The 25520-nt window shown below is 38.8% G+C and overlaps 4 protein-coding genes across 7 annotated transcripts; 3 read left to right on the forward strand and 1 right to left on the reverse strand.

Moving 5' to 3' along the window:
- The first annotated feature begins 361 nt into the window (after positions 1 to 361).
- Positions 362 to 4714, forward strand: arf1 (ADP-ribosylation factor 1). Of its 2 annotated transcripts, none has more exons than XM_067474051.1 (5): positions 362 to 470; positions 2362 to 2561; positions 2637 to 2747; positions 2855 to 2979; positions 3106 to 4714. In XM_067474051.1, exons 2-5 carry the CDS (start codon positions 2417 to 2419, stop codon positions 3262 to 3264), a joined length of 540 nt encoding a protein of 179 aa, XP_067330152.1. In that variant the 5' UTR covers positions 362 to 470; positions 2362 to 2416; the 3' UTR covers positions 3265 to 4714. The 2 variants fall into 2 exon arrangements, with proteins under 2 accessions (XP_067330152.1, XP_067330153.1); XM_067474052.1 differs by having other exon boundaries at positions 397 to 470; positions 2395 to 2561.
- A 708-nt stretch (positions 4715 to 5422) lies between these two features.
- Positions 5423 to 9560, reverse strand: c14h1orf35 (chromosome 14 C1orf35 homolog). Of its 2 annotated transcripts, none has more exons than XM_067474044.1 (8): positions 8967 to 9560; positions 8164 to 8314; positions 8030 to 8075; positions 7843 to 7925; positions 7616 to 7688; positions 7324 to 7400; positions 6968 to 7087; positions 5423 to 6340 (listed from the first exon to the last, which is right to left on the reverse strand). In XM_067474044.1, exons 1-8 carry the CDS (start codon positions 9061 to 9063, stop codon positions 6085 to 6087), a joined length of 903 nt encoding a protein of 300 aa, XP_067330145.1. In that variant the 5' UTR covers positions 9064 to 9560; the 3' UTR covers positions 5423 to 6084. The 2 variants fall into 2 exon arrangements, with proteins under 2 accessions (XP_067330145.1, XP_067330146.1); XM_067474045.1 differs by having other exon boundaries at positions 9422 to 9548.
- On the forward strand, positions 8584 to 25395 carry guk1a (guanylate kinase 1a). Of its 2 annotated transcripts, none has more exons than XM_067474049.1 (8): positions 8584 to 8835; positions 9566 to 9717; positions 10117 to 10230; positions 10688 to 10729; positions 10839 to 11074; positions 11232 to 11316; positions 11596 to 11681; positions 24660 to 25395. In XM_067474049.1, the coding sequence occupies exons 2-8, from the start codon at positions 9684 to 9686 to the stop codon at positions 24702 to 24704; spliced, it is 642 nt and encodes a 213-aa protein (XP_067330150.1). In that variant the 5' UTR covers positions 8584 to 8835; positions 9566 to 9683; the 3' UTR covers positions 24705 to 25395. The 2 variants fall into 2 exon arrangements, with proteins under 2 accessions (XP_067330150.1, XP_067330151.1); XM_067474050.1 differs by lacking the exon at positions 24660 to 25395 and adding an exon at positions 12304 to 14698 and having other exon boundaries at positions 8619 to 8835.
- On the forward strand, positions 12319 to 25395 carry LOC137098150 (guanylate kinase-like). The gene is made up of 10 exons (XM_067474047.1): positions 12319 to 12459; positions 15622 to 15672; positions 20396 to 20474; positions 21963 to 22076; positions 22614 to 22655; positions 22765 to 23000; positions 23162 to 23246; positions 23512 to 23597; positions 24504 to 24569; positions 24660 to 25395. The coding sequence occupies exons 2-9, from the start codon at positions 15646 to 15648 to the stop codon at positions 24567 to 24569; spliced, it is 735 nt and encodes a 244-aa protein (XP_067330148.1). The 5' UTR covers positions 12319 to 12459; positions 15622 to 15645; the 3' UTR covers positions 24660 to 25395.
- Positions 25396 to 25520: the final 125 nt, after the last annotated feature.

The following is a 25520-nucleotide window of genomic DNA, read 5'->3' on the forward strand; positions in this document are numbered from 1 at the left end:
TAAAGTAAAGACTTTCAATCTGCGAAAGCACCATCAGAAAAAGGCACTTTACTAGTAGTTTCACAAAGAGATAAAAGGCCAAATGTTCAACATGGGCTTGTACAGATGGTTGTCCATTGTTGTAAGCCACAAATAGACTTAATAGACTGTTTTATGCAGATACTGATCATATGGGCTACATTTGTTAATATAGTAATAATCAGCAAAAACACCATCATGTGTGTAGAAATAACTGTGGCCGTTTTAAACACGTTTTACCAATGATAAATAGGATGGTTAGAACCAATAAACTGATATTTTACAATTGAGACGATGGCTGCGTCTGCAATTCTCATCTCGGCCACAGGCGGCGACGTGTTCCGGCTTGATGATCCCGGAAGTTCTACTTGAACGGAAACTCTGACGTGTCAAATTTTCTCAATTTTCCTGAGGAAGAAAACGCCTTGAGAAGGAAAGCAAACACAGACTGTGTAAGTCCAAAGGACAGACTTTAATTAAGTTAGTTTAGTGCTGTTTTCCATTTATATTAGTCTTACAATAACCACACGATTGCAAGAGAACTTGTTTTTTGTAAACCGCGGTTACGACAGTCAGGACACTAAGAGAAAACAATGTCCCTGGTGCTTGGAGCTAACTTTACCGATTAGCCAAGTTAAAGTTGTGTGAATCTGAATGACTCAATCTGCCAGACGTTTCTTTGCGTTCCGTTTATTTTAGGACACGTTGGCACATGTCGTTAATAGATTTACTATGTAAACGTAAAGCACGCAATCGTCGCTAAAAAAGGTGGAAAAAAAATCTGACCTAGCTATGTTAGCAAGCCAATGCTAATTTTGTTGTTTGCTTACGAAATATTAGTTGGACAGCTTTAGTATTGAACCGTGCAAAAAATACTCCAGTCATCCGCTTTCGGGTTTCAGATGCTCACTTTTTGGTTCTTTTTGTCTAATTTAGGTCTGTCTTGCAAAGATCAACATAGCTGATATTGGTAACTTACGATAACAGCTAGTCATTGTTAGTCTCATTTATGATCTAGCGTTAACTTTCACATGTTATAATTAACGTTACTCACTCCTCAATTACTATCAAATCAAAAAATTGTAAAGGCCTACGGATGTTTGGTGTCTGAAAGGGCGAAATGTTTAGTAAATGTAAGCATGAGCAGATCTAGATCTTTTTTATGGATGTAGCCAGACAGAGGCACACCTTCAGAAAAGGTTGGCAACATTTGCAAAATGAACATAAAGCCTTTTGTAAAATACTAAATTGTACATTAACAGGCTAATAGTAGGTTTTTCAAGTGTTTGTTTAGTGTCAGAACCATTTTAACTTCAACTAGACAAAATAACAAACAGCTGGGGGAGGTAAAAGTCCATCCTTTGAAGGCAGAGCTTCACTTTAACGCGTGCCTGGGGCTAGTAAACTATAATTCAGCAAGTGGAATGCATCATGCAGTTGCCCAGTTGGGCAAATGAAAAAAATAATACGACTGTCATTAGTGTTTGCCAAACATTGACTGAGATGATTTCACATGATCCACAGACCGGGACATTTTATTGTCTGTTTGATTCTATCCTTCCCTTGTTTATAAACTTCACCATAACTTCATAAAGCAATAATAACTTGGTCTGAGCTACAGATTAAGAGTTTACTCTCTTTTGTCGTTTTAATGCAACATAAATTGGCTTTCTGAAGGACTGTTGTGTCATTTAAGCAACATTTCCAGACTTGAGCTGTAGCTACCAGTCAACTTTGTACTGTGTGAAAGTGGCAAATTATCTGTGTTGTAAACAAAGTATAAAAAATATCCATGGAGTAGATTCATGTTTTGCTGGTTTAGCGCTGATCAATGCTTTTTCTGGGTAAAACAGAACTTGTGTACGCTGACAAAGACACAGACAGTCTTTAAACCTCTCTCGCCTGAAAAAACTGCCTGAACCTTATCTTAAGTACATTATTTCATATAAAAATACCACAGAAGTATAGCTGTGCTAGGGTTAATGTTAATCAGAATCAAAATCAACTTAATTGGCCAAGTATGTTAACGTATACAAGTATTTTGCCTTGTGTTCTAGAAATTGTGGATTTTCTATTGATATTGTATTGCGAATCCTTTACATAATCTATGGTGCTCTATTTACTGTCTGGAGGGACAGACATGCAGATATTTGAGCATGATGGACACCTCTCACACTGACCATGAAGATAGGTAAGACAGAGGAACTGTTGCATAGTTCACCTAGAAAGCGAGTGAGACATAACACAGGAGTAAACAGGTGTTTGTTTTTCTTAATGTAGCTGTGTAATGAAACCACCATGATGATCTCCAAGATTTCTAACAATTGATCTGTTTCTTTGCAGGTCATTTTTTTTTGTCTTTTGTTTTCGCCATAGTAGGTTCCCATCACCAGCCACCATGGGGAATATGTTTGCAGGCCTCTTTAAAATGTTTGGGAAGAAAGAGATGAGGATCCTCATGGTGGGTCTTGATGCTGCTGGAAAGACAACTATATTGTACAAGCTGAAACTTGGAGAGATTGTGACCACCATTCCTACAATTGGTATGTCAGATATTATTGACCTTAAATGAAAACTTTAAGTTTCTTCTGATGTCAATATTCTTTTCTTTTGCCTAGGTTTCAACGTAGAGACAGTAGAGTACAAGAACATCAGCTTTACAGTATGGGATGTTGGTGGTCAAGACAAGATTCGACCACTGTGGCGTCACTATTTCCAAAACACACAGGGTAGGTGCACTTTACTTAATGTCTGTCACTTTATAACATATGTATTTTAATTATTCACTTAATTGAAAGGATACACATCATTTGTTTTGCATTTCCTCTTCTTCTAGGTCTCATCTTTGTTGTGGACAGCAATGACAGAGAGAGATGTACAGAGGCTCGAGAAGAGCTCCTGAGAATGTTAGCAGAGGACGAACTCCGTGACGCCGTGCTATTAGTATTTGCTAACAAACAAGTAAGTCATGCTTATGAAAGTCATTCATAAAACCAGTGGTCTAATTAGACCCAGTTTGAGTTTTTGTTAGTTGTGTAGTTTTTCCCTGGCTGGACTTGTAATGTTTTCCCACCGTTTGCTTTGTAGGACCTTCCAAATGCTATGAACGCAGCAGAACTCACAGACAAAATGAATCTTCACTCCCTACGCAACAGACACTGGTACATCCAGGCAACCTGTGCAACCACTGGAGATGGTCTCTATGAAGGACTGGATTGGTTGTCTAATCAGCTGAAGAACCATTAACTACAACTATTTAAAACCAATCTACTTCACTCGATCTCTGACCTTGCTCTCTGCTCTTAAGTATTACCTGTCCAAAACAAAAACATACTGAAAGCTGCCCTCACCTCAACTGTTTTTACCACAAACATATAAGCAAGTTGTGGGTGTGATCCATTCACAAAAAAAAAAACCGTTGTGTTTAAATTTAATGTAACTGTAAATATATTTGGTAACAGGGAATCCTATTGTACTCTTGAAAATCCTACTGTGGTTATTTTTCTTTTCCTGGTTGTTGGGCAGCCATGTGTGTCTTGAATAAGAAAAGGAGGCAACCAATAAGAATTTACCAGCATGTTGTCCCCAGGTCCTCAATGCAGCCTAATAACTTGTAATTATCTGGTCGCTTGTACTGTAGGAAGTGATCCATGAGGGACTTTTTATTTTTAGAAAAACTGAATTATACACTTATGCACTACTTACAGCTACATTGGTTACTTAAAAAAGTCAGTGAACACTGGCACTGACTATTGTCTGTGAACACTTACCAGCTTTGTTATACCGTGTGTTGGCTTGAATAGAGAAATGCTGTAGTGACCTCACACCTATCTGCCTGTTGGTGGTTTGAAAGGAAGTCTGTTTAGTCAGTGTTGGAGTTTTTTAGTATTTCTGAGTCTCAGGTTGATCATATGCGTCCTTGCAATACAATAGTCAACAAACCTGCTTGTGGTTTTAAGGGCATGCATATTTACTGGGTGTTTACATCATAAGCTGCACAAGAACTATTTCCCCACTTAGTACTTATATCAACATTGTACTGTAACTGTGTGAGGTAATTGTAAATGGCCTGTGCTTTTAAAGCACTTTTCTACCTATCGGTACTTAAGGCGCTTTACAGTGCTTGTCATTCACACTCACAATCACACACACGCTCACATCGATGGGGGAGCTGCTATACATCTGGCCAACACTCACCAGGAGCAACTAAGTTGGGGTTCAGTGTCTTGCTTAAGCACTGGGAATCGAACCAACAACTATGGGATTGGTAGACGACGACTCTACCCCCTGTAGCACAGTCGCATTTGTGACTAAAGGAGTCGCATACTGCAGTGTCCTCGCCTTCCTAACTAAAGGCTCTGGTATTCATAACAATTTGGGAAATAGTGTCCCGATAGCAAGACAAAAATCAGTTTTAGCACCATTTTTTATCATCCTGACATTATTTCTTCCTTTGCAGCACATTGTCCTTTTGAGTAGAGTTGTTCACAATACCTTCTTTTCCAAGACACATGTTGCCTCTTTATTTTATTTTCTAAAAGGTGTGGGTGCTCTGGAGGTTTCTCATACATGCATTTAACTTGATTTATAATTAACTACATGTTTAAAAACTATGTTAATCTCCTGGCTTTTGTTTTTTTATGTAAAGCTTTTGTGAGAAAATAAGCACTGGGATTAAAGTGATGATTAATGTTGACGCTGATTTTTTTTTTTTTTGTAATTTGGCGTGAATGTGAGTTGTTGGTGTGACCCTTTGACCCAGGAGAATTGTGATGCCTCAAGATGTGAAGCCAGCCAATGTTTGGGTTAAAGCAGTAATGTGGACTTCACAACCTGTTCTAAATTTTACAGGGGTCCCAATCTAGGACAGCATTCTTGAAGGTTGATTAAGCTGCTATGGTTAATGCAGCCAAGCCTATAAAACATGGCAGGAGAGTATGGTTGTGGTGGAAGGGGAGGGAGTCCGAGTCTTGGGTCTCTCATAGGGTGGCTTTGTCTGGTCTTCTCTCCTGCTGCTCCATCAGCTTGGTTTGTGTGTGGCAGTCTAACGGTACTCGGTCATATAAAAGGACCAGTCTGGTTTTATGCACTCGTCTTTATGAATGCCTTGCTCTTTTTTAGTGCACCCCCAGGTGCCAGCCAGCAGAATACCCTCTTTCAGACCAATTCAGGGGAAATGCAAACACTACACTCTATTATGACCAGTGGAGAGCATTCCAATGGTATCACACCAGTCAGGGAGCTCAACCTAGAACGGTGAAGGATTAAGGAGCGCTGGCATGATTAAGGAAAAGAAAAGGACCAGAGCTGCTGAGTAGCACAACAGGCACAGTGGAATGGAGGGAGCACCTTGGGAGAATATTCCACAAAAATACTATACCAAACAGTGAAAAAAAAAAAATCACATATTTAAGCATTTTTAATAATGGTTCATCTCAGGAGTTTTATTGTGATCCAATTATTAACTGCAAGAGCTACAAATTTTAGCTTCACTTCTCTGAAAAGGTATTAGCTATATATTGTGTACACACATTTATACCAGTAATGGCACCTTAAGCCGTTTAAAGAATAACAAAACTGTATTTTAGATGTAATAAAATCATATGGAACATAATAAATGCTTTTGCAGCACATTACATTCAATAGTATAACTAGTATAAGTTTCTATGGTCTACGTATTCATAACAGCCATGAGGGCAAGACATAGGATTAAAAAAATATTTTTGTTGCTATGAAATACTTCATACTGAATCGTATTTTATCTAATGGAAAAATAAAATAACACCCTGCAACATATGACAGCACAGAAAATGTGATATCTGGTGTTTTAATAACAATTACAAAAACTGGCTTATTGTCAAAATCTATTCCAACACGCAACAAACAAAACAAAAATCACTATTGTGTGAAGAAGTCACATCATCGCGTTATTCAGACACATAGACCTGTCTCCGTCCATAGTTCCTTTGGTTCTGCGGGGTATATGAGGTCTTCAGGGCCAGGAGAGTGGCTGTGGAGCGTTCTCCCACATTATGCGTCTATGAATTAGAGGGGGTGGGGAGAACATTAGTTGTCCGAGTCTGTGTCGTGGCGCCGCCTGTGGCTTTGTGTGGCACCAGCAGGGGCCGTCTTGTGGCTGGCAGGGTTACGGGGGACAGGAGACCCCCCATCAGAGGAGTCTGTATCATGGCACTGCTGTCGATGATGGGGGTAGGAGGGTTGGCGCGCGGCCTTTGCTCCCCCTCTTGAATGGCTGTCATGGGATCTGGCTCCACTCTGACTGTGGTATGATGGATTATGATGATGGTGGTCCTTTTTGTGCCTAAAGAGTAAAAGGAAACAAACAATCAATGACTGGGTCAAAGAGACATTCTGAAGGATGTTAGATGAGGAGGAAGGAGGCGAAGTTGGCAGGTGAGCTTTATAGGGAAATCCTCAAAAGACAACAAATGGCAGCAGGAAATGAATGTAACTTTGTAAAGTGTTCAGATTTTTTTTTATATTCAAAAATCTTATATACTATTTCTGTACGTATATTATGGCACCACCCGTATTATGAATATTATATCTTAACTGCACAAATTACTGAAGCACATGAATTACAATATTCAGTATGTAATGTTCATTTTCGGACACACGCACCCTTGATTTTAAAAAGAAATGCTTTCCCTTGCTGTTTGTTTGACGGTGCCTTAGTGCCCTCTAGTGATGACAGAGAAAAGCTTTTGTTTTACAGCAAATCTACAAATGTAGCATAAATGGAATCCTGACCTAATGTAATAGGTATTTTTTTGTAATTACAATTTAATTTCTAAACCAGAAGGATCTGGTTTGCAAACAGAAAAATCCAAATAAAAAAATAAAAAGAATAAGCTATTGTGTCTGCCTACTGCGACAGATGACAGCTAGTCTCAATAAAGTTCTACTGTAAACGTATTAATGAACCAACCTCTTTCTTTTGTCATTCGACTCTGAGGAGGACGAGTCTCTTCGGTGCCTCTTCTTTTTTTCCTTTTTCTTTTTGTCCTTTTTGCTCTTTTTTTCCTTCTTTTTCTTTTTGCTCTCGGGCCTACAAAGTTAAACAATAATTTGAAATAATTATTACTGAAGTAAACTTTTCGATTCAACTTTATTTATATAGCGCCAATTAACAACAAAATCGTAAAGAACCCAACAATTCCCCCTTGAGCAAGCCCGACGCAACAGTGGAGACGTCGACTGCTGGACAGAGGGTCACATTTTGTCAAGTACAACCAAGAGTTTTATGAGTTTTGTATAGTAATTTATAATTTTGTTCATTTTCACCAGTGTTCCGTCTCTTCTTTTCCAGCAGTCTCGGATGTTGTTGTTGAGGGTTCTGGGCGACCTTCAGTCTTGTGGTGCTGTAAAGAAAGCACTTTTTTTGATTGACTGCTTTTCAAAATGCAACCACAACAAATCTAACACAACTACTACTACTCAAATCAAAAAGCCTGTTTGAGTGACCCTGATCCATTAATAGCATTACTATGTCTGCCTTTTAAAATTGTGTAACTGTTTGCAGTACGTTCAGTGACATTTTAAAAGCAGTGAGGAAGAAAAAAAAAAAAGGAGTTACTGTAAAAACTGGCAATCCAATCTTAGCAGCCTCCTTTTCTTTTTGGGACAGTACTAGTTTCCTTGACCCTGCACTGTAGAGAGAGAGATACATTTATAAACACACTTCATCACAGTGCATTAGGATAAGAAGCTTTTATCGAATGTCAAAAGGAACATTTAGCATGTTTTAGTAAACATTTTAGTAAAATGTTTTCTTGTTAAGAGGACAGAAAGAACAAAAGTCACCTGGAGCTTCCCAAGCCTGACACACGATCTACATTTCGCTCTTCACCATCAGCCTCTTCCCTCCGGTAAACATCTACAAGGTCCTGGTTTTAAAATTGGGAAAATACAAATTATTCAACATTAACATAGACCCCTTTTTTGGCCCTATTCCCAAGCTTTTTAACGTGAATGCCAAACTGCAATATACCTGTTTGGTCAGGCCAGTTGGTTGCCTCTTTATATTCTTGTGCCCTCTAATTGCAGAATAGAAAGATAAATTATTTATATTCGTCAGGACACATTTACATTTACCATGTATTTCTTTTAAGACTTGATACGTACAGAGCAGCCATCAGTGCGTCGTGCTCTGCAGACCTGACGGCAGCAAGCTCTTGCTCTTTGGACAAAGCTGCGCTGCCTTTGCTGCCTTTTGCGTACCATGTGAGATCTTTGCCCTTTTGCCATCGTCCTACTGGAGCCATCAAAGAGTTTCCTGAAAAGAAAAAAAACTTTCATATTTTCATATTTTACAGCAAAAACACAGTTTATTATAGGCTGATTGATTGCTGCATTGTTCCTTCATAATAATAATAATAATGCTGGTGTTACTAACAGCACAAATTAAATCTGTTTGAAGGTATTTTTATGTCATGTACAAATGAATGAAAACAAAAACATGGTAATTTACATCTTGAGGCGTTAAAAAAAATCTGCTAATGCAAGGATGTGTATAGGGGTCAATATGATTTTTATTGCACATTAGTACCCTTGTCATTGTCTTAAAAAGATTGTGTCCCCTAGTGAACCAGTTGTGTAATGTTATTCTGTTTCTTTATAGGTCACAGCTGTGGTGGGAGCTGCGTAGCTGTTTGCAGCGTGGACCCAAACAGCGGACTGTCTTCTCACAGAGGGAGCAGTGAAAGCTAGCGCCCTGCAGTTTGTAGAGTGAAAAACGAAAGGGAAACCAACTAGACTCATCAACACACTATCTAATGAGATACTCTGCAACTAAAGGTACGGAAAAGCGCCACATGGAGCCACATGTATTAGTTTGGTTTAATCGTATTTTGTAAAGTCTTGCAATGATACCAGTCGGCTAGCTAGCTGAAAGTCTCTGCTTAGCGCTGATAGTGGAGTTGACTTACCGAGATAATTTTCTCTGTGTTTATCGACTTTTACGTCATCCCAGTTGAACTGGTCTTGTCCTCCCCGAACCCCGCCAGATCTTGAGGAACCAAACATTTCTGGTGCTTACTTCGAACGCGCAGAGGCAGGTGGCTGGTCGTTAGCTAGCTCAAACAGTTAGCACATTAGCATAGGAGCGCCACAGTTAGGCCTTCAGTATCTAGTCATAGGCTGAGTTTTACAGGAAGTTTGACTTCACTGATCGGTGTGACGTGTTTTCTCTACACAAACACCAAGACGGTAACAAATCTTGTTAGCTGTCTCTAACTAAAGGACTCGTTCGAATAGCACTAAGCGATACACGTAAGCTGACGTTAAGCTATGTTAACATAAAATAGCAACACGTTACTCTGCGGCTTTAAAAACAAACCTACTGAAGTAGGAGTTTATCTGACCGTTCTCACATAAGTCTCACCATCAAAGACGAAGCTGTAGCCGCTACTTGATTACATGCTTAAAATGTCTGATTTATATGTTGCGTTGGGCTAATAAAACACTTGTTTTGTCGCGCACATTCTTAACGTTCGCCAACGTGAGATGTTGATGTTGTGGCCCGCAGTGATGACGTAGACAGCACAGTTTTCCCCGATGGCTTTCACAGAACACACACAGAGCAGCAGAGGAGGGAGAAAGTCCTCCGGTGACGGGCCCTAAAGCGTGGAGTAACGTATCTCCCGATGTACATGAGATATTTTTCCAGACTATTTTCAGGTAGGAAGGAGGATCTTTGTTTTTTTGTTTTTTTTTTTTTGATGCCGTATAGTTTAATTTGTCTGCAGTAGCTGAGAGACTGCCATTCATTTCCCTCATCGTGGTTTGAGTTAGAGGTGTCTGTTGCTGAAGCGGCAGGAAATGGTTGTCTAGGTCTTAATGAGCTGGATTAAGTTTAGCTGATTCCGTTTTTCCCTGCGGTGGCTACAATTTGCAAAGTCGCGCTTTATTTTTGTGTGTTTTTTTTTTTTTTTTTTTTGTAAGATGATGATTAAAAAACCAGCTGTTATATTGGGTTATTACATTTTAGGTGGTGTTAATTCTAGTGATGAATTCATTGGGCTTCGTGGACTTTAATGTTTCTAACTGAAGAGGTAAATTTTAGGGTTTGTCTTTCAGCCATGGCTGGACCCAAGCCTGTGGTGTTGAGCGGTCCATCCGGAGCAGGAAAGAGCACTCTGCTGAAGAAGCTCATGAAGGAATATGACAGTGTGTTTGGCTTCAGCGTCTCCCGTAAGTGTGCAGCCTGTGATATTAATAACAAGCCAGTAGCATGTCGGTAAAATGGTACCAATAGCCAGTAGACTTTCTGTTGATTGGTCAGAACTGTGGATCATCGGGAGACAATGGACTAATGATTGTTTCAATATTTGATAACCCTGGCAATAAGTTCTCAGAATAGTCTTATTATCAAATGCCATGAAATAGAACAACTGTTTGTTTCAATTCTTTCTTGCCAGTTTTAACGTTTGTTATAGGCTATATTTATGTAAAACAAATAAAACCAGCAAATATTTAAATAATATGTGCTATGTACAGCCATAGCTGCAAGATGTGCAGCAGATATTTCACTTATATAACCAAAAGCCTAAATAACTGCTTAATTGTTTCCCAAAATCCAACATTTAATTGTTTCAGCTTGACAATTAAATACATTACATACTGCAACAAATGTTTCCTAATTCTTCAGATACCACAAGAAATCCTCGACCTGGAGAGGAGACTGGCAAAGGTACAGCATGATGTTCCAATTTAAAGAGCACCCTCACTGCCGCCTTTCTGAATTACTAGTCGACCTTTGTAGATTTTTATGTGAATTCCATAGGTCTCTTTACTTTCAGATTACCACTTTGTTACACGGGAGCTGATGCAGGCAGGAATCGACAATGGGGAGTTTGTCGAGTACGCAGAGTTTTCGGGCAACATGTATGGGACAAGTAAAGCTGCTGTGCAAGACGTCCAGGCCAAGAACCTCATCTGTATACTTGACATTGACATGCAGGGTGTGAGAAATATCAAACAAACAGACCTCAGTCCCATCTACATCTCTATCCAGCCGCCATCGATGGCGATTTTGGTGAGAGCAGCAATGCACGTAACTTGTGTAGAGGATCCCATTTTCTTACATGACTAAAATTCCGGGGTGTGACTTTGAGTTGGCTTTGTACCAAACCTAGCTGGTCAAAAGGGTTTTGTAATATTCATGACTGACCTAATTGGTTATGTTGTGCCAGGAAAAACGTTTAAGAGACAGGAAAACCGAGTCTGAGGAGAGTCTCCAGAAGCGCCTACGTGCAGCCAAGGTTGACATGGAGTTTAGTAAGTATTTATGGTTTACAAAAACTGCCAACGAGAAACAATTAACCCCCCCAGAAATTTGAGTTGTTGCAATTGCAACAATTTATTCAACCAATCCCAATAAATTCTGAGTGAGCTTGAAATGTAAAAAAATACATTGCAATGTTTTTGCACTGTCAGAAATTAGGCTTTTTTGTCTCAATAATAATGTCTTCAAAATATTGGAGAGACAATGTAATGTTATATCACGACAATGTATATGTTCAAATCATGACTGAACATATTTATTTCCCCTTCTAGGTAAAGAACCTGGTGTGTTCGATGTTGTTATTGTCAACGATAATTTGGACGATGCCTACGATCAGTTAAAGAATACTCTACTTGAGGTGAGTGACTATTTCCGAATCCAGTCTTTTATACATAAGGTAATCAACGTGTTACACTTGCATGCAAGTGGTAATTAATAAAGATTTCAAGGGTTTAAAAAAAATAATAGCGCAAAACTGTAACAATGGATTCAACAATTGAACACTGCATTACTGGCCACAAATTAGCGTATCCAGCTAATTTGCTTACTGCATGTTATCTTCATGTGAAAAGTTAGAATATCATTATTTTGCTACATGTTGTTATTAAACACTTTATTCACAATTAGCATAATTATAGAGTATGTCCTAAGAGGGATATTGTATAAAAATGTAGGCTAAAGTTAAAGGATTGAATCCTACTGAGTTAACTTGAAATGTTCCCATTCTTACCAAATATTTTCAACTTTCAACACTGTACTATACTCATAAAGTTGACTGTTCTTTTGCATTTTAGCTTGTCACTGATAATAAACTTTGGATATTAAAGGAAAGGAAGTGTGTCATTGTCCGGTCGTGACCACAATGATTGCTGTTATGGTGACACATAACGCTGTTATGATTCTGTTGTTGTATTTCTTGACAAGATTCCCCTGTTTATATCTGGTGTATTGTGAATTTTTTTTTTTTTTTTTTCTTTTAGGAAATTAATAAGGTCAAGAAAACCAGCACGTCTTCATAGGAGACGACACCATCTTTTTAAATCTTTCCAGCCACTCCTCACAAAGCCACAGACATTCCAGCTGTGAACATTCCTTCCAATGGCAGTCTGTCAATCTTTCAGTGGATACACACATAAGTAGGTTTTACAGTGTTTGGAGGTCGTCACTACTATATGGTAATGTAGTGAAAAGTGGAACATTTCATTTTTTACTAGCAGAAAGTGCTTTCTATAATTTTGTTTAGTTTTTTTGCATTAAGATACTCCAACAATGCTTACTTGATATGTGACTGGCACAGTATGAAAGTTGTCTGGATTGACTGAACACAAGTTTACGGCTTGCATCTTTGCCCCTCACCAACCTGAGCTAACACAAATACAGTGTAACCTAACTCATCCAATCCCTCAGAGGTAGAATATGTAACTAAACATACTCCTTTTTTTTTTTTATTTCGGGGGGCTATGACACACAATATTTTTTACTTTTATATTGTGCAACTTTGCAGCCTCATTTGTTAAGTAAAATAACATTACAGTGTAGATTCCGAAGAAAGTGTTTTTACTTTGTTTTTACTTGCGTTACATAGAGTCAAGCACACTATAGATCTTTTGTATTTCAAAGCTGAAAAACATTTGTATTCCACTTGTGAATTGGCTGTGTTGAAATGTCTGTTGTTCTGTATGGGTATTTAAAAAGCCAGGACAATTACACTCAGGCAGGTTGTAACCCCCATTACCTTGTGCAGATAATGTTTTGTTGCTGTCTTGACTGTTTTATTACAACCCCAATTAAAAAGAAATTTGCATGATGAAAAAATACATGAATTTAAAAACAGAAAAAAATGCAATGATTTGCAAATCTCATCAACCTATATTTTATTCACAATGGAACATAAATAACATATAAGATGTTGAATGTGAGACATTGTACCGTTTCATGGGAAATATTAGCTAATTTTGAATATTTTTAAATATGAGCTAATATTCTCTTTGAATATTAGCTCATAAAGGACGAGTTGGAAGAGGGGCAACAAGAGACTGGAACAGTAATTGCTGCAGATCAAAAACATGGTGGAGCATTTCACAACTAATTGGGTTAATTGGCAACAGGTCAGTAACATGACTGGGTATAAAAGGAGCATTCAAGAGACAGAGGCTCTTGAATATAAAGATGGGCAGAGGTTCACCAAATTGTAAAGACTGAAGATTCCACCATCTACAGTATATTATATCCTCTAAAGATTCAGAGAATCAGGAGGAATCTCTGTGCACAAGGATCAAGCCGAACATCAAAACTGGATGCATTTGATTTTCAGGCCCCTCAGGCAGCACTACATTTAAAAACGGGCATGAGCCTATGGCGTGGGCAGCTTACACATCTGGAAAGACCCCATTAATGCTGAAAAGTACATAGGTTTTAAAGCAACATATTCTATCCAGAGAACATCTCTTTCAGGGAAGGCCTTGCACATTTCAGCAAGGCAAGGCTAAACCACATACTGCAACAGCATGACTTTGCAGGAGAAGAGTCTGGGTGCTGAACTTGTCTGCCTGCAGTTCAGACCTTTCACCAATTGAAAACATTTGGCACATCAAACGAAAAATCCAGCAACGAAGCCCCAGGACTGTGAAGCAGCTAGAAGCCTGCATCAGACAAGAATGGGACAACGTTCCTCTCCAAAAACTCCAGCAACTGGTCGTCTCACTTCCCAGATAGTTGTTAAAAGAAGAGGGGATGCTACACAATGGTAAACATCACCCGGTTCTGACTTTGTTTTGAGATGTGTTGCTTTCATGAAATGGTAAAATGTCTCAGTTTCAACATCTGATAAGTTGTTTGTTCTATTGTGAATAAAATATGGGTTGATGAGATGCAAATCATTGCATTCTGTATTTATTTACGTTTTACACATTCTCCCAAATGTGTTTTTTTTTTTGAGTTGAGGTTGTATTTAACATGTTCATTTCAAAGCAAATTTATTACGCAAATGTTATCTTTGAGTCGATGACATGCATACAATCCTCTTATTTAAACTTTAAAAAGCAATTTTAATATTGTGCTAGTTGTGCAAATCCATTTAAAAGCCAGCAGTAAGACCATGTTATTTATTGAAACTTCAATAAATATGTTACAGTGCAATAGCGGAACAAGAATTTTTATTTAATTCAGACTTCAACACTGAGGACTCAAACGTCCTCAAATGTTTCGAAAAACTATTCATGGACAGTACAAGCAATTACAATCTGTTAGTGCTTTTTAAAATGGTCAGATAATCCATGTTACTGGTTTAAATATCATTCATAATAAACAGTACACATCTTTAGGGAAGCACTTATTATAGTGACCTCTTTACAATAATAAATTATGTGAGCTCGAGTAGTTTGGTTTTGGTTATTATCAAATGCATGAGACTTGAGGTTACTTTGCATAAGCATCTGCTGTGGGAAAGCAAATATATGCAGTCAAACATCTAAATATCACCTACATCTATATATGAAAATCCCTGTGATTTGTGAATGGAGCCTTTGCTAAACATAAGGCCTGGATCAAGAAATATTAGTGAATAAAGGTTTGTTCATGATTTTGAACTGCAACAATGAAATTGTTCATCAGTAAATGTCAAACCTTCATTTCTTGACTTTTGTCCACCATGTATATTATCCAAAAAATGTACATAAGATATAGCAGCTGTAATGGGATGAAACTGTTTAGAGTGACGTAATTATACCTGTATTTCCTGTAACTCCCCTAGTTTATAGAAACCACCTGACTAACCATTTGACAAGACCAGAACTCAGGTTGAGCCTGTGTTCGGCCGGCAAGTGAAACGATTATTCTTCGCTAAGTGTAAGACTTATTTATAGTGAACCAGACAAACAAGCGGTTCAAACTGATTTGGTGTATGTGTAGAAAAACTATATACAAAAACTGGTCAAAACCAAATAAAGAAAATTTAAAACTCAACAGAAAGGGAAAAACTAAGCTAGACCCATTGCTATGGGGCACCTAGCAGCAGGTGTACATCTAAACTGCAGCAAACAATGACCCTCGAGGAGTTTCTACTCATATCATCATATACCATAAGTCACCCCAAAGACAAACCTCCACTAGTTAATCATTTAAGACAATTTATTACATCTTCTCTGTCGAAATAAAGTAAACCCCCTAAATATATCATTCTAATTTGTCTCACACTCTTGAGACTATTTACTCATAGAATCCCTTTCAGCTCAGGATGGTTTAGCCTAATTTCCACCTGCTATAACTAGCTTTTAAATCTCCCACTTCCTGTTTAACAGTCTGGACCTGTGCCCTGTTGGTGGATGGAGTGGAAAACATACGAACGTTCGGTAAGTATCACATTGACACGTTTTTTTGAAAATGTGTTAAGGTTATCGGGTTATCTGGGGCATTGGATTTGCCCACACAACTGCACAACAACTCTACAGTGCACGGACTAGCCCCATGACAGTAAGTCTGAAACTGGAATGGTTCGTAAAATGCAGTATACCTTAAGTTAGTACTTTCAAGTAATTAGGAACAAAGAAAAAGACTATAGAGGGAGTGACTGCATGATTAGACCCTGCTGGGGAGATGACTCTCCTCTTCTGCAGCCTTAGAGATTCATTGACTTTGTATTCGATAACTTCCTCTACCTCAACTCACCTGAGATTTGGTATCTGACTTGCGCTTCAGCAGCCTGAGGCTCAGTAAACGTAGAGGGTTGGGAATGGGGGTCTTTCTTGGTGTAAAAATCCTCCTTGGTCTGGCAGTAGGGGGCTCTGAGGTGGAAACATACTGTACAAAAACCCCCCGGCTGTTTGCAGTTTGCACACTAGTGATCGAAGCTGGCAGATTTAATTGGTTGTTCATAAGTCACTCATTCAAGTGACATTGAAATATTCAACTAAAAATAAAGAAATGGCTCCAATAAAATGTGACGTTTAGCAAAGTACATGCGTCTGAGCCATGCTGCACTGTTTACTGCACATTGTTAAGCAAAATAACTATTTTTGTTAATCACAGGTAAACTGACTTTTGTTGCCTCGAGTACAGCAAATCAATTATTAATTAATTTTTTTAAATTATTAATTAATGGCAGTGGGAATTTATTCTTAACCCGTAAGTTTAATGATTCCTCATGTTTTCCGATTAACATGAAACTACATCTTTTGCTTACAAGCTGAACAAAGGCAACAGGCAAACTTCATGTATGAGTTTTTTTTGTCATGTTTGAACTTCCATGATGATGTTTTTCTTTGGTATTTTAGTCTCCTGCTCAGTAACTATGGAAGAACGAAAAGGATACAATAGATAAACCGGGATGGTTAGTCTAAGGTAGAGATTAAATTTAAAAAAGAACACATCTTAAAACCTGCAGTACAAGTACAATACATTTTATTTTTCTAGTTCTTCTGAACCTGAAAAAATGTGTACATTAATGTGCACATTGTGGGCAACTGTGGTGCAGGAAGGTAGAGCGGTTGTCCACCAATCTCACAGTTGCTGGTTCAATCCCCGGCTCCTCTGGTCACATGTCGAAGTGTCCTTGAGCAAGAAACTGAACCCCAACTTAGTTGCTCCCGGTGAGTGTTGGCCAGCTTCATAGCAGCTCCCCCATCGGTGTATGAATGTGTGAATGGGTGAATGTGAAGCAGTGTAAAGCGCTTTGAGTGCCAATAGGTAGAATACGCTATATAAGTGCAGAACCTTTTCCATTAAATTCTGTTTGTTTTCTTGCCTGCTCCCCAGTGCGAGCCGCAGCAGAGGGTAGGACCAAATCTGCAGCATTACCCGAATATTTGGACAGGTGGCAACAGCAGGGACATATTTTGCACTATTGCATGTTTTGTGTCAAAAACATCACCTGCAGGAATTCCTTGTTCTGAATCCTCTCCAGTGGTTGTTGGAGATGGGCATTGATGCTGCATACAGGGGGATCTGGAGGGTCTGCACTGCTCTGGCCTGCTCTTTGTCAGTGTACTCCTACAACATAGTGTTGTGATTATAAAAAGAAAAAAGCAGTTATATAAATTATATTGTGCTTTTATAATTACCCTAATTTCTTGATATTTATTATGTAAATGTACATTTATAAGTAATTTATAATTTATATCACCATAACTCAGTACAGCAATAAGATATCTGGTTCAACATGAGAAGAGTTGTGTTACCTTGAAGAAAACGTGGACTGACAGCAGACCCTGACTCTGACCGACCAGATACTGACAGGGCTGGAGAATGCAGAGTGACTCAGAGAACAAGGGTTATCTAGGATGGTAACTGAGGAACGGTAAACATCCAATATCCAATATCCTATATTAAATTTCCCGAATGACTTAAAGAAGGATGGGTAGACAGGATGCAGAAAATAGAGGAAGGGTGATTGGTCAGGTTTGTAAAAGACAGGAAGGTAATGGGGCAGGCAGAAAACCGGTTAGGCTGGTCAGGCAGGAAGGCAGGCAGAATACTGGAAGAGCCATCAGTGAAACACACCGGCTGGTGAGACACTGAGTACATCAGATAATCTGGCAGTGATCTGACAGGGAGCAGGGTCGAAGGAGGCAAAGAAGGGAACAGAATTTGTTTATTAGCGAAGGAGTAAACCGGGGACAAGGCAGAAATCTTTCCGGAGCGGGTCTCTGGAAGTGGTGAGATGGTACAGGAAAAACAGAAAGTCACCGATGCTCTTTGGGTTACAGGGCATCAAGAAAATATTTAGACCCCTTCAACTTTTTGAAAATTTTGTTGTGTTGCCTGATACTACAATCACTCTGAGTACTGAATAAAAAGTCTGAATACTTATGGACATGTGATATATTTAAGTGTTTTTAATTTTTAGACATTTCTAATATTCTGTTATTAGAAAATTCCATTTTTTCAGAGAAATTAATTTTAACAATGAGGCTTCATAATCATAACAAATAAAAGGGGTCTGAAAACATTCTGAATGTTTCATATATGCTGCATTAAAGTCTGTGGAGCCCAATTAATCCATTAGTATATATGAAACCATCTGTGTACAGTAGGAACTTTTTTAGTTTTGGTAAGAGACCCAGCAGTAATTGCTGGCCAGTACTTTGAGCAGTGCAAACAGTAATCAAATCTATTTGTTCTTCTTGTGTTTAAATTGATCCATCCTCAGAACATTAAATCAACAAGCTTGTGTGAATCACCTAATTTTATGGCTCTTATCAGTGAGCCAAAGTGCACTTGGTCATGCCCCGAGTTCGATGTTTTTATCTGTGAGATAATTCTGTCTCAAGATAATAGACACTTGTGAAACACAGTAACAAAACCTCCAAATGCTACTTTTCGTGTGCAGTATTGATTTTTACAAAATACAGATATGTTTTAGCTTTTGCACCTTCCAGACTATGTGGGAGAACTGAGAAGTAATAGATGCCATATGATTCAAATCAAGCTCAAATTCAGTTGTGCTTCCATCGCTAGTCAAGTCAAATGTAGAGCAGCTTCTAATAAATTGAAAGCCCGTGTCTTGAATTTAAACGGTGTCTCTTTTTTCCTGTCATGCAGCTCTAATTTACATACAAAATGTGGATTATTTGTGGGAGGGGGCTGCAGGTTTTAGAAGTGTTAACAGTAAGAAACGGAAATTAGATCTTAGTTTAAAAATCTACTTCTCTGAACAAGATGCAGAACTCCTGCCTTTATAAGGATCCAAAAACCCAGTCAGCATAAAAGAGTTGATCTGACCATTTTTTTGTTTAAACCAATAGCTTAAAATAACAATGCAACCACAAGGGGGCACAAGCCAGTGTCTTCTTGTACCAGTCCCAAGTCTGGATAAATGCAGACGGTTGTGGCAGGAAGGGCATCCGACGTAAAACACATGACAGATTAAACATGCGAATCGTGACAAAGAAGAATGGATTAAATTAACAATTAAAAAAAGATCAAATATTTTAAAATAAATAGTAATATTTTAGGTATTTACAGTAGTATTAAGTCATGTAAGAAACGAAAATATTATCAGTTTTAATCTAATTCTATCAATTTAATTTCTAAAAGAAGTAACATTTTCTGGTTGCAGCTTCTTAAACGATCTTACAATAGTTTCTCTATTTTGTATCATTAGAAATTACACAATCTGGATGCCGGAATTCCAAGACAACTTCTTGGTTTGTAAGAATTTAGTTTTTCTTAGTTTTCTTTATGCTTTAAAGTAACTTTTTTTTACACTAAGTCTATTATCTTAACTATAGACGTAAATGGCGGCTGCCATTGTTTCTAAATCATAACTGGAAGCTGAAGCAGTGTGTCCGAAATAGAATAGACAGTCCTGTTTTGCAACATTTGGGTTTTGTGGTTATAACTCTGTCCTGGATTTGGAAAAAGGGTGAGGCTTCTTCACTGACCTGAAAAACGGACTCCTGAACCTTACAATGCCCACTGTTGCTGTTTATAGGATTTATTTGAGAGGTAATGAAGAGTGACATGAAAAAAAAACAAAAAACAGGAAGGTTCCTAATGCTGCAGTTTTATTTTTGTAGAAAAGCACAATGGATTTGGCTAATATCTGGTGTTGTGCTTCAGCTGGGATGTGCAAGTCTCTCAGATCAAATCCCAGCCAATGCACCAGGTGTGTCCTTGAGCAAAAACACTTAGCGTTAAATCCGTGGTGGCCCCACCCTTGGGTCAAATGCAGAGAAAACATTTCATTGTAAAGTGTATGTGTAACAGTTATATGTGCTCAAAGATGATAAAGCTTCTAATCTATAGAAAGACACCAAGTTTGGTGTATGTCGAATGGAAAACCTCAATTTTGGACTTGATTCCTGACAACAAAGTCACTGATTACAAAATGGAAACAAATAAATCAGCTCTTCTTTTTGGCTGTTTTAGTAGCTGGTTTGTTATTGCTAATGACTCAGTTACTGAAAACCAGTTGAGTTTCTGTTTTACTGTGCTGTTTGTTGTCTTAGCATTTGGAATAGATATGATGCACATTTCGATCTTTTGAGATCAACACATTCCACTTGAAATATGTAATTTGCATAAACATGTCCTGCCCTCTCTTTCCATCCTCCTCCTCCCTTCTTTTGTACACAGTCACACCTGTTTTTGCCTTTAATTCCCCGTCTGCGTGAGCTATACGTATTTGGTTTTGCGATTGGTAAGGAGAAAAACTGTAAGTATTTCTGTAATATTTATTTGAGTAGCTATTCAAAATGTGTTGGTAATTAAAGAAAACATGTCTCACAGTAAGATATTGAGTAGCTATTATGCAAAAATGTGCTGTACACTACAAGTACTTTCTGATACAGCATCAGGAAGATCAGACTTTACATCACGGAACAAGCCAACTCATTGTACAGGCGTTGGTCGTATCTGTCACACTTAGATGTGTATTTAATGTTCTGCGGGGGAGCGATGGGACGGCGAGTCACAGGTGGAGGTGGAATGGTGGTCGTGGGGGAAGGAGACGAGGAACCGAGGGGATCGCTGAACACAGCAGGGCGGCCGGAGGATCTGAGGGCAGGGAGGCAAAGAGCAGGTTGGCAGGTTCTCAGTAAAGGGCCTTTTTCTAAGAGCCTAATGTGCACGAGTACCAAGGAGGTTACTGACACGATCTGGCGACTTGTGGCGTGAAGGAGACCGGTATATGAGCTGCTGTCATTAGGATGAGTGAATGTCTGCAGGTGTGGCCGCCGCTGCGGTCCAGGTGCTCTAGGAGAAGAAAAACACAAACAGGGAGAGAGAAGGAGGGGAGGGGAGGATAGAAGGGCGGATGCTGTGACAATATCTGGTTCGGTCTACCGATATCCACAATCCAAAACCCTTGCAGATGATCCAAAACGCAGCAGCATTTTTAATCAGCCAAAAAGGCCCATGTCACACCACTCTGTACACCGGCTTCCTGTAGCTGCTCGCATCAGGTTCAAAGCTCTGTCTCTTGCTCACAGGGTGGTTAACTCAACACCTCAACTCCCTCATTCAAGTCTACAATCCTTCTCGCCCGCTGTGGTCTGCCAACGAACGATGTCTGGGGGTCCCAGCACCGCATAGAAGACACCAAGCAAAACTCTTTACCGCAATGATCCCACGATGGTGGAAAAACTCACTCCCAATATTCAAAGCTCCCAATATTCTTTCTGCTCTTTTTCACACTTACATCACGTGAAATGTGAACACTTTTCTGATAGGACTTTGCTTTGATGTTTTCTCCTTGACTTAGGTTTTTGCTGCCTTGTACCTCACGTGTAAGTTGCTTTGGATAAAAGCATCTGCTAAATGACTAAATGTAAATGTAAGTACTTGGTTTACGGGCTTTTTAGGGACGTAAAGGCTGCATAATTTAATTAAAGGTCTTTTAAGTTGATATAATTTACTTTAGAAATCTATCTTCATTTTAAAGCAGTGCTGTTAATAATTATTAGCGGTTCTGCTCTTGCATGCAATCACAAGCAAGAGTGGGTCTCTGTTGAGTGAGCAACAGCAGCAGTCATTACTTTTGGCTTGTGAGCTAATTGTCTGTACACATTGAAGAACTTCTGCTGAAATGATTTTCCCCATGATGACATCATGGGGTCCCTAAGTCAATATTTCATTGGGTAAGAGTTTCCTCCAGCCTTGAGCACTTGTTTCCTGTCCTCATCTTCCCTTGTTTGTGTTTCAGCTATGGCTGGTCCAGGTCTTGTGGTGGTGAGCGGCCCATCCGGAGCAGGAAAGACCACTCTGCTGAAGATGCTCGTTAAGGAATATGACAGTGTGTTTGGCTTAGGCGTCCCCCGTAAGTGTGCAGCCTGTGGTATTAATAACAAGCCAGTAACATGTTGGTACTATTGGCTTTCGGTTGATTGGTCAAAACTGTATCATCAAGAGACATGGTTGTTTTGATCATTAATAACCCTGGCAATACGTTTTCTGAATCTTTTTATGAAATCCCAGTTCAGATTCGGGAAGCAGACACCTTTAAAACCTTTGTTGTGAATTGGCGCTACATAAATAAAGTTGAATGGAATTGAATTGAAATAATTCAATTCAACTTTATAGTTGTATAGTACATGTATAGTAAACTAATGTTTGTTGCAGTGTTTTTTACCCCAATTTTCTCTCTTTCACATAAATGGAACTTAGAGGAAATCTAGCGAATATTCAGATATGTGCTATGTACAGCCATAGCTGCAAGATGTGCAGCAGATATTTCACTTGTATAACGAAAAGCCTAAATAACTGCTTAATTGTTTCCCAAAATCCAACATTTAATTGTTTCAGCTTGACAATTAAATACATTACATACTGCAACAAATGTTTCCTAATTCTTCAGATACAACAAGAAATCCTCGACCTGGAGAGGAGACTGGCAAAGGTACAGCATGATGTTCCAATTTAAAGAGCACCCTCACTGCCGCCTTTCTGAATTACTAGTCGACCTTTGTAGATTTTTATGTGAATTCCATAGGTCTCTTTACTTTCAGATTACCACTTTGTTACACGGGAGCTGATGCAGGCAGGAATCGACAATGGGGAGTTTGTCGAGTACGCAGAGTTTTCGGGGGACATGTATGGGACAAGTAAAGCTGCTGTGCAAGACGTCCAGGCCAAGAACCTCATCTGTATACTTGCCACTGGGAAGCAGGGTGTGATCAACTTCAAACAAACAGACCTCAGTCCCATCTACATCTCTATCCAGCCGCCATCGATGGCCGTTTTGGTGAGAGCAGCTAAAAATCCATGTAACATGTGTAGAGGATCCCATTTTCTTACATGACTGAAATTCCGGGGTGTGACTTTGAGTTGGCTTTGTACCAAACCTACCTGGTCAAAAGGGTTTTGTAATATTCATGACTGACCTAACTGGTTATGTTGTTCAAGGAAAAACGTTTAAGAGACAGGAAAACCGAGTCTGAGGAGAGTCTCCAGAAGCGCCTTAGTGCAGCTAAGGTTTACATGGAGTTTAGTAAGTATTTATGGTTTACAAAAACTGCCAACGATAAACAATTAACCCCCCCAGAAATTTGAGGTGAGCAATTGCAACAATTTATTCAACCAATCCCAATAAATTCTGAGTGACCTTGAAATCCATCACAATTTTTTTTTGAAAAACTGTCACTGTCAGAAATTAGGCTTTTTTTGTCACAACAATTAAGAACTTCAGAATATTGTAGAGAATAAACGATGTATATGTTCAAATCATGACTGAACATATTTATTCCCCCTTCTAGGTAAAGAACCTGGTGTGTTCGATGTTGTTATTGTCAATGATAATTTGGACGATGCCTACGATCAGTTAAAGAATTATCTGCTTGAGGTGAGTGACTATTTCCGAATCCAGTCTTTTTTACAAGGTAATCAACATGTTTGCATTGCTTTGTTGGAAGCAACATTTTAATAACTGGGCACGCCCAGTAAAAAGCATTCAGGTTCCTGAACTCAGTGATTTTCCAGTTATAGCTTAGGAAGGAGCTTCAGGGACAGCAGGTCCAATCATGCTTTGCATACACTTACATGCAAGTGGTCCAGCACATGATCTAAGGAAGCTGCTTGGATAAGTAGCGAAACATTTCCAACCAAGAAGAAAGAAGTTCCAGTGATATGAATAAACATAATTAGCTTACTATGTTAGTGAACCCTAGATTCTCCCCTTGATTTCATTTAGCCTGTGGCCTCCTAAACTGCAAATTAGGAGCCAAAGATGTTTTGTGGAAAGAATCTCAATGGTGGCAGCAGCAAGAGCAGCAACAGAAAGAACATTGACACTGGCGGCGGTGGCAATGGCACAAGAGATGCTGGCTTCATGGTCTACAATGAGTCTGCTGTCTTGGTTGTCCTGGAAGAGAACACTGCAAGCTACTACCTGGAGATGTTCTAAGCGCAGAGGCCCATGTTTTTTCAAGTCTCAGAGCAGGACTGGGTTCTTCACAATGTCCCCAATCTCTCATAATGAAACAGGACGGAGAGACTGAGAGTGCACACAAACCATCCACTCTTTAGCCAAAGTCAGGGATAAGAGAAGTTCTGTTTTTAGTGAATGAAATTTGAGAGAGATCTGCGATATCAGCTTGAAAGGGGGGTTGCTAAAAGCGTGTACCACCAAGTAATTCCAACCGGAATTTAATCAGCAAATGTGCTAAGATGGTTTTCTCTCCAAAGTGGTCTTGACTATCCATGCTCTGTTCTGTTTTCCTGTTATGTATACTGCTCTGATGGGCTGCAGGTTTTTGTGAGCCCTGGTTGTGGGAAAAAACCAAAGACAAAACTTGAGTTTCTGAGTCAACTTTAGGTAACGTTTCCACTGGTTGCAACTTCTCATTTCCTGATTAGAATGACCTATTTCTATCAGTTGCATTCTAAAATATTTGTCTTCTTTTAGGTAATTAAAAAGGTCAAGAAAACCACCGAGAAAACATCTTTTTAAGTGTGTGTAGCCACTTCTCACAAATCCCCAGACCTCCATTCCAGCTGGAAACATTCCTACAAAAGTGGTTGCTTCTTAAAACCTGTTGAAAAATGTTGTGCTACAGAAAAATGATGAATGTTATTAATGTGAACAATAATATTTTACTTTTTTTATTTTTAAACATAATCTAAATCCAACTCAAGATTGGAACCTGCTATAAAATAACAGTTTAAACTAACAATTAGAACATAACTGAGGTGGATAAACTGAGTTTTCAGGGGAATGAAAAACAGTGTACTGATTTATTTAGGAGGGAAACTCATCAGAAACACAACCATTACAATTAGGGAACTTAAAGGAGTTGAATCTAACCCCAATCTCCCCCTAACTAGTTTCCCACCCCTTAACTGTGATGTAGGGAGTGTTGTTGGAAGCATCCCTTAGTGTATAATGTTGGATTAATGCAAGTATTCCAGTGCTGGTAAGTTTAGTATGTAGCTCTCTTGACTGTTTTATTATTTAATATGTATTTACATACAAACATATATTTATTTTAAAGTATTTATTGTGCCAATCTTAAATTATACTCAATGAGATGCATACAGTCTCCTGGTTTGTCATTTAAACTTTACACGCAATTATAATATGCTGTATTTAAGTCCAAGACCATGTTACCAATTGAAACGTCAATAAATATGTTACAATGTAATAGTGGAACAAGAATTTTTATTTTATTCAGACTCAACACTGAGGACTCAAACATGTTTCCAAAAACTACTCATGGACAGTACAAGCAATTACAATCTGTTAGTGATTTTTAACATTATCACATAA

The sequence above is a fragment of the Channa argus genome, chromosome 14 (genome assembly GCF_033026475.1).
Source record: "Channa argus isolate prfri chromosome 14, Channa argus male v1.0, whole genome shotgun sequence".
NCBI classification, from domain to species: domain Eukaryota; kingdom Metazoa; phylum Chordata; class Actinopteri; order Anabantiformes; family Channidae; genus Channa; species Channa argus.

Excerpts from the sequence above, each read along its gene's own strand:
- arf1 (XM_067474051.1), top strand. The coding sequence starts at position 2,417 with ATGGGGAATATGTTTGCAGGCCTCTTTAAAATGTTTGGGAAGAAAGAG. Across the intron at positions 2,748-2,854 it reads CTATTTCCAAAACACACAGG|GTCTCATCTTTGTTGTGGAC; the intron begins GTAGGTGCACTT and ends CTCTTCTTCTAG. Across the intron at positions 2,980-3,105 it reads TAGTATTTGCTAACAAACAA|GACCTTCCAAATGCTATGAA; the intron begins GTAAGTCATGCT and ends TTTGCTTTGTAG.
- c14h1orf35 (XM_067474044.1), bottom strand. The coding sequence starts at position 9,063 with ATGTTTGGTTCCTCAAGATCTGGCGGGGTTCGGGGAGGACAAGACCAG. Across the intron at positions 8,315-8,966 it reads ACACAGAGAAAATTATCTCG|GAAACTCTTTGATGGCTCCA; the intron begins GTAAGTCAACTC and ends TTTTCTTTTCAG. Across the intron at positions 8,076-8,163 it reads GACGCACTGATGGCTGCTCT|AGGGCACAAGAATATAAAGA; the intron begins GTACGTATCAAG and ends TTCTGCAATTAG.
- guk1a (XM_067474049.1), top strand. The coding sequence starts at position 9,684 with ATGTACATGAGATATTTTTCCAGACTATTTTCAG. Across the intron at positions 11,075-11,231 it reads CGCCATCGATGGCGATTTTG|GAAAAACGTTTAAGAGACAG; the intron begins GTGAGAGCAGCA and ends ATGTTGTGCCAG. Across the intron at positions 11,682-24,659 it reads TAAAGAATACTCTACTTGAG|GTAATTAAAAAGGTCAAGAA; the intron begins GTGAGTGACTAT and ends GTCTTCTTTTAG.
- LOC137098150 (XM_067474047.1), top strand. The coding sequence starts at position 15,646 with ATGGAGTGGAAAACATACGAACGTTCG. Across the intron at positions 20,475-21,962 it reads GATTGGTAAGGAGAAAAACT|CTATGGCTGGTCCAGGTCTT; the intron begins GTAAGTATTTCT and ends TTTGTGTTTCAG. Across the intron at positions 23,247-23,511 it reads TAAGGTTTACATGGAGTTTA|GTAAAGAACCTGGTGTGTTC; the intron begins GTAAGTATTTAT and ends TCCCCCTTCTAG.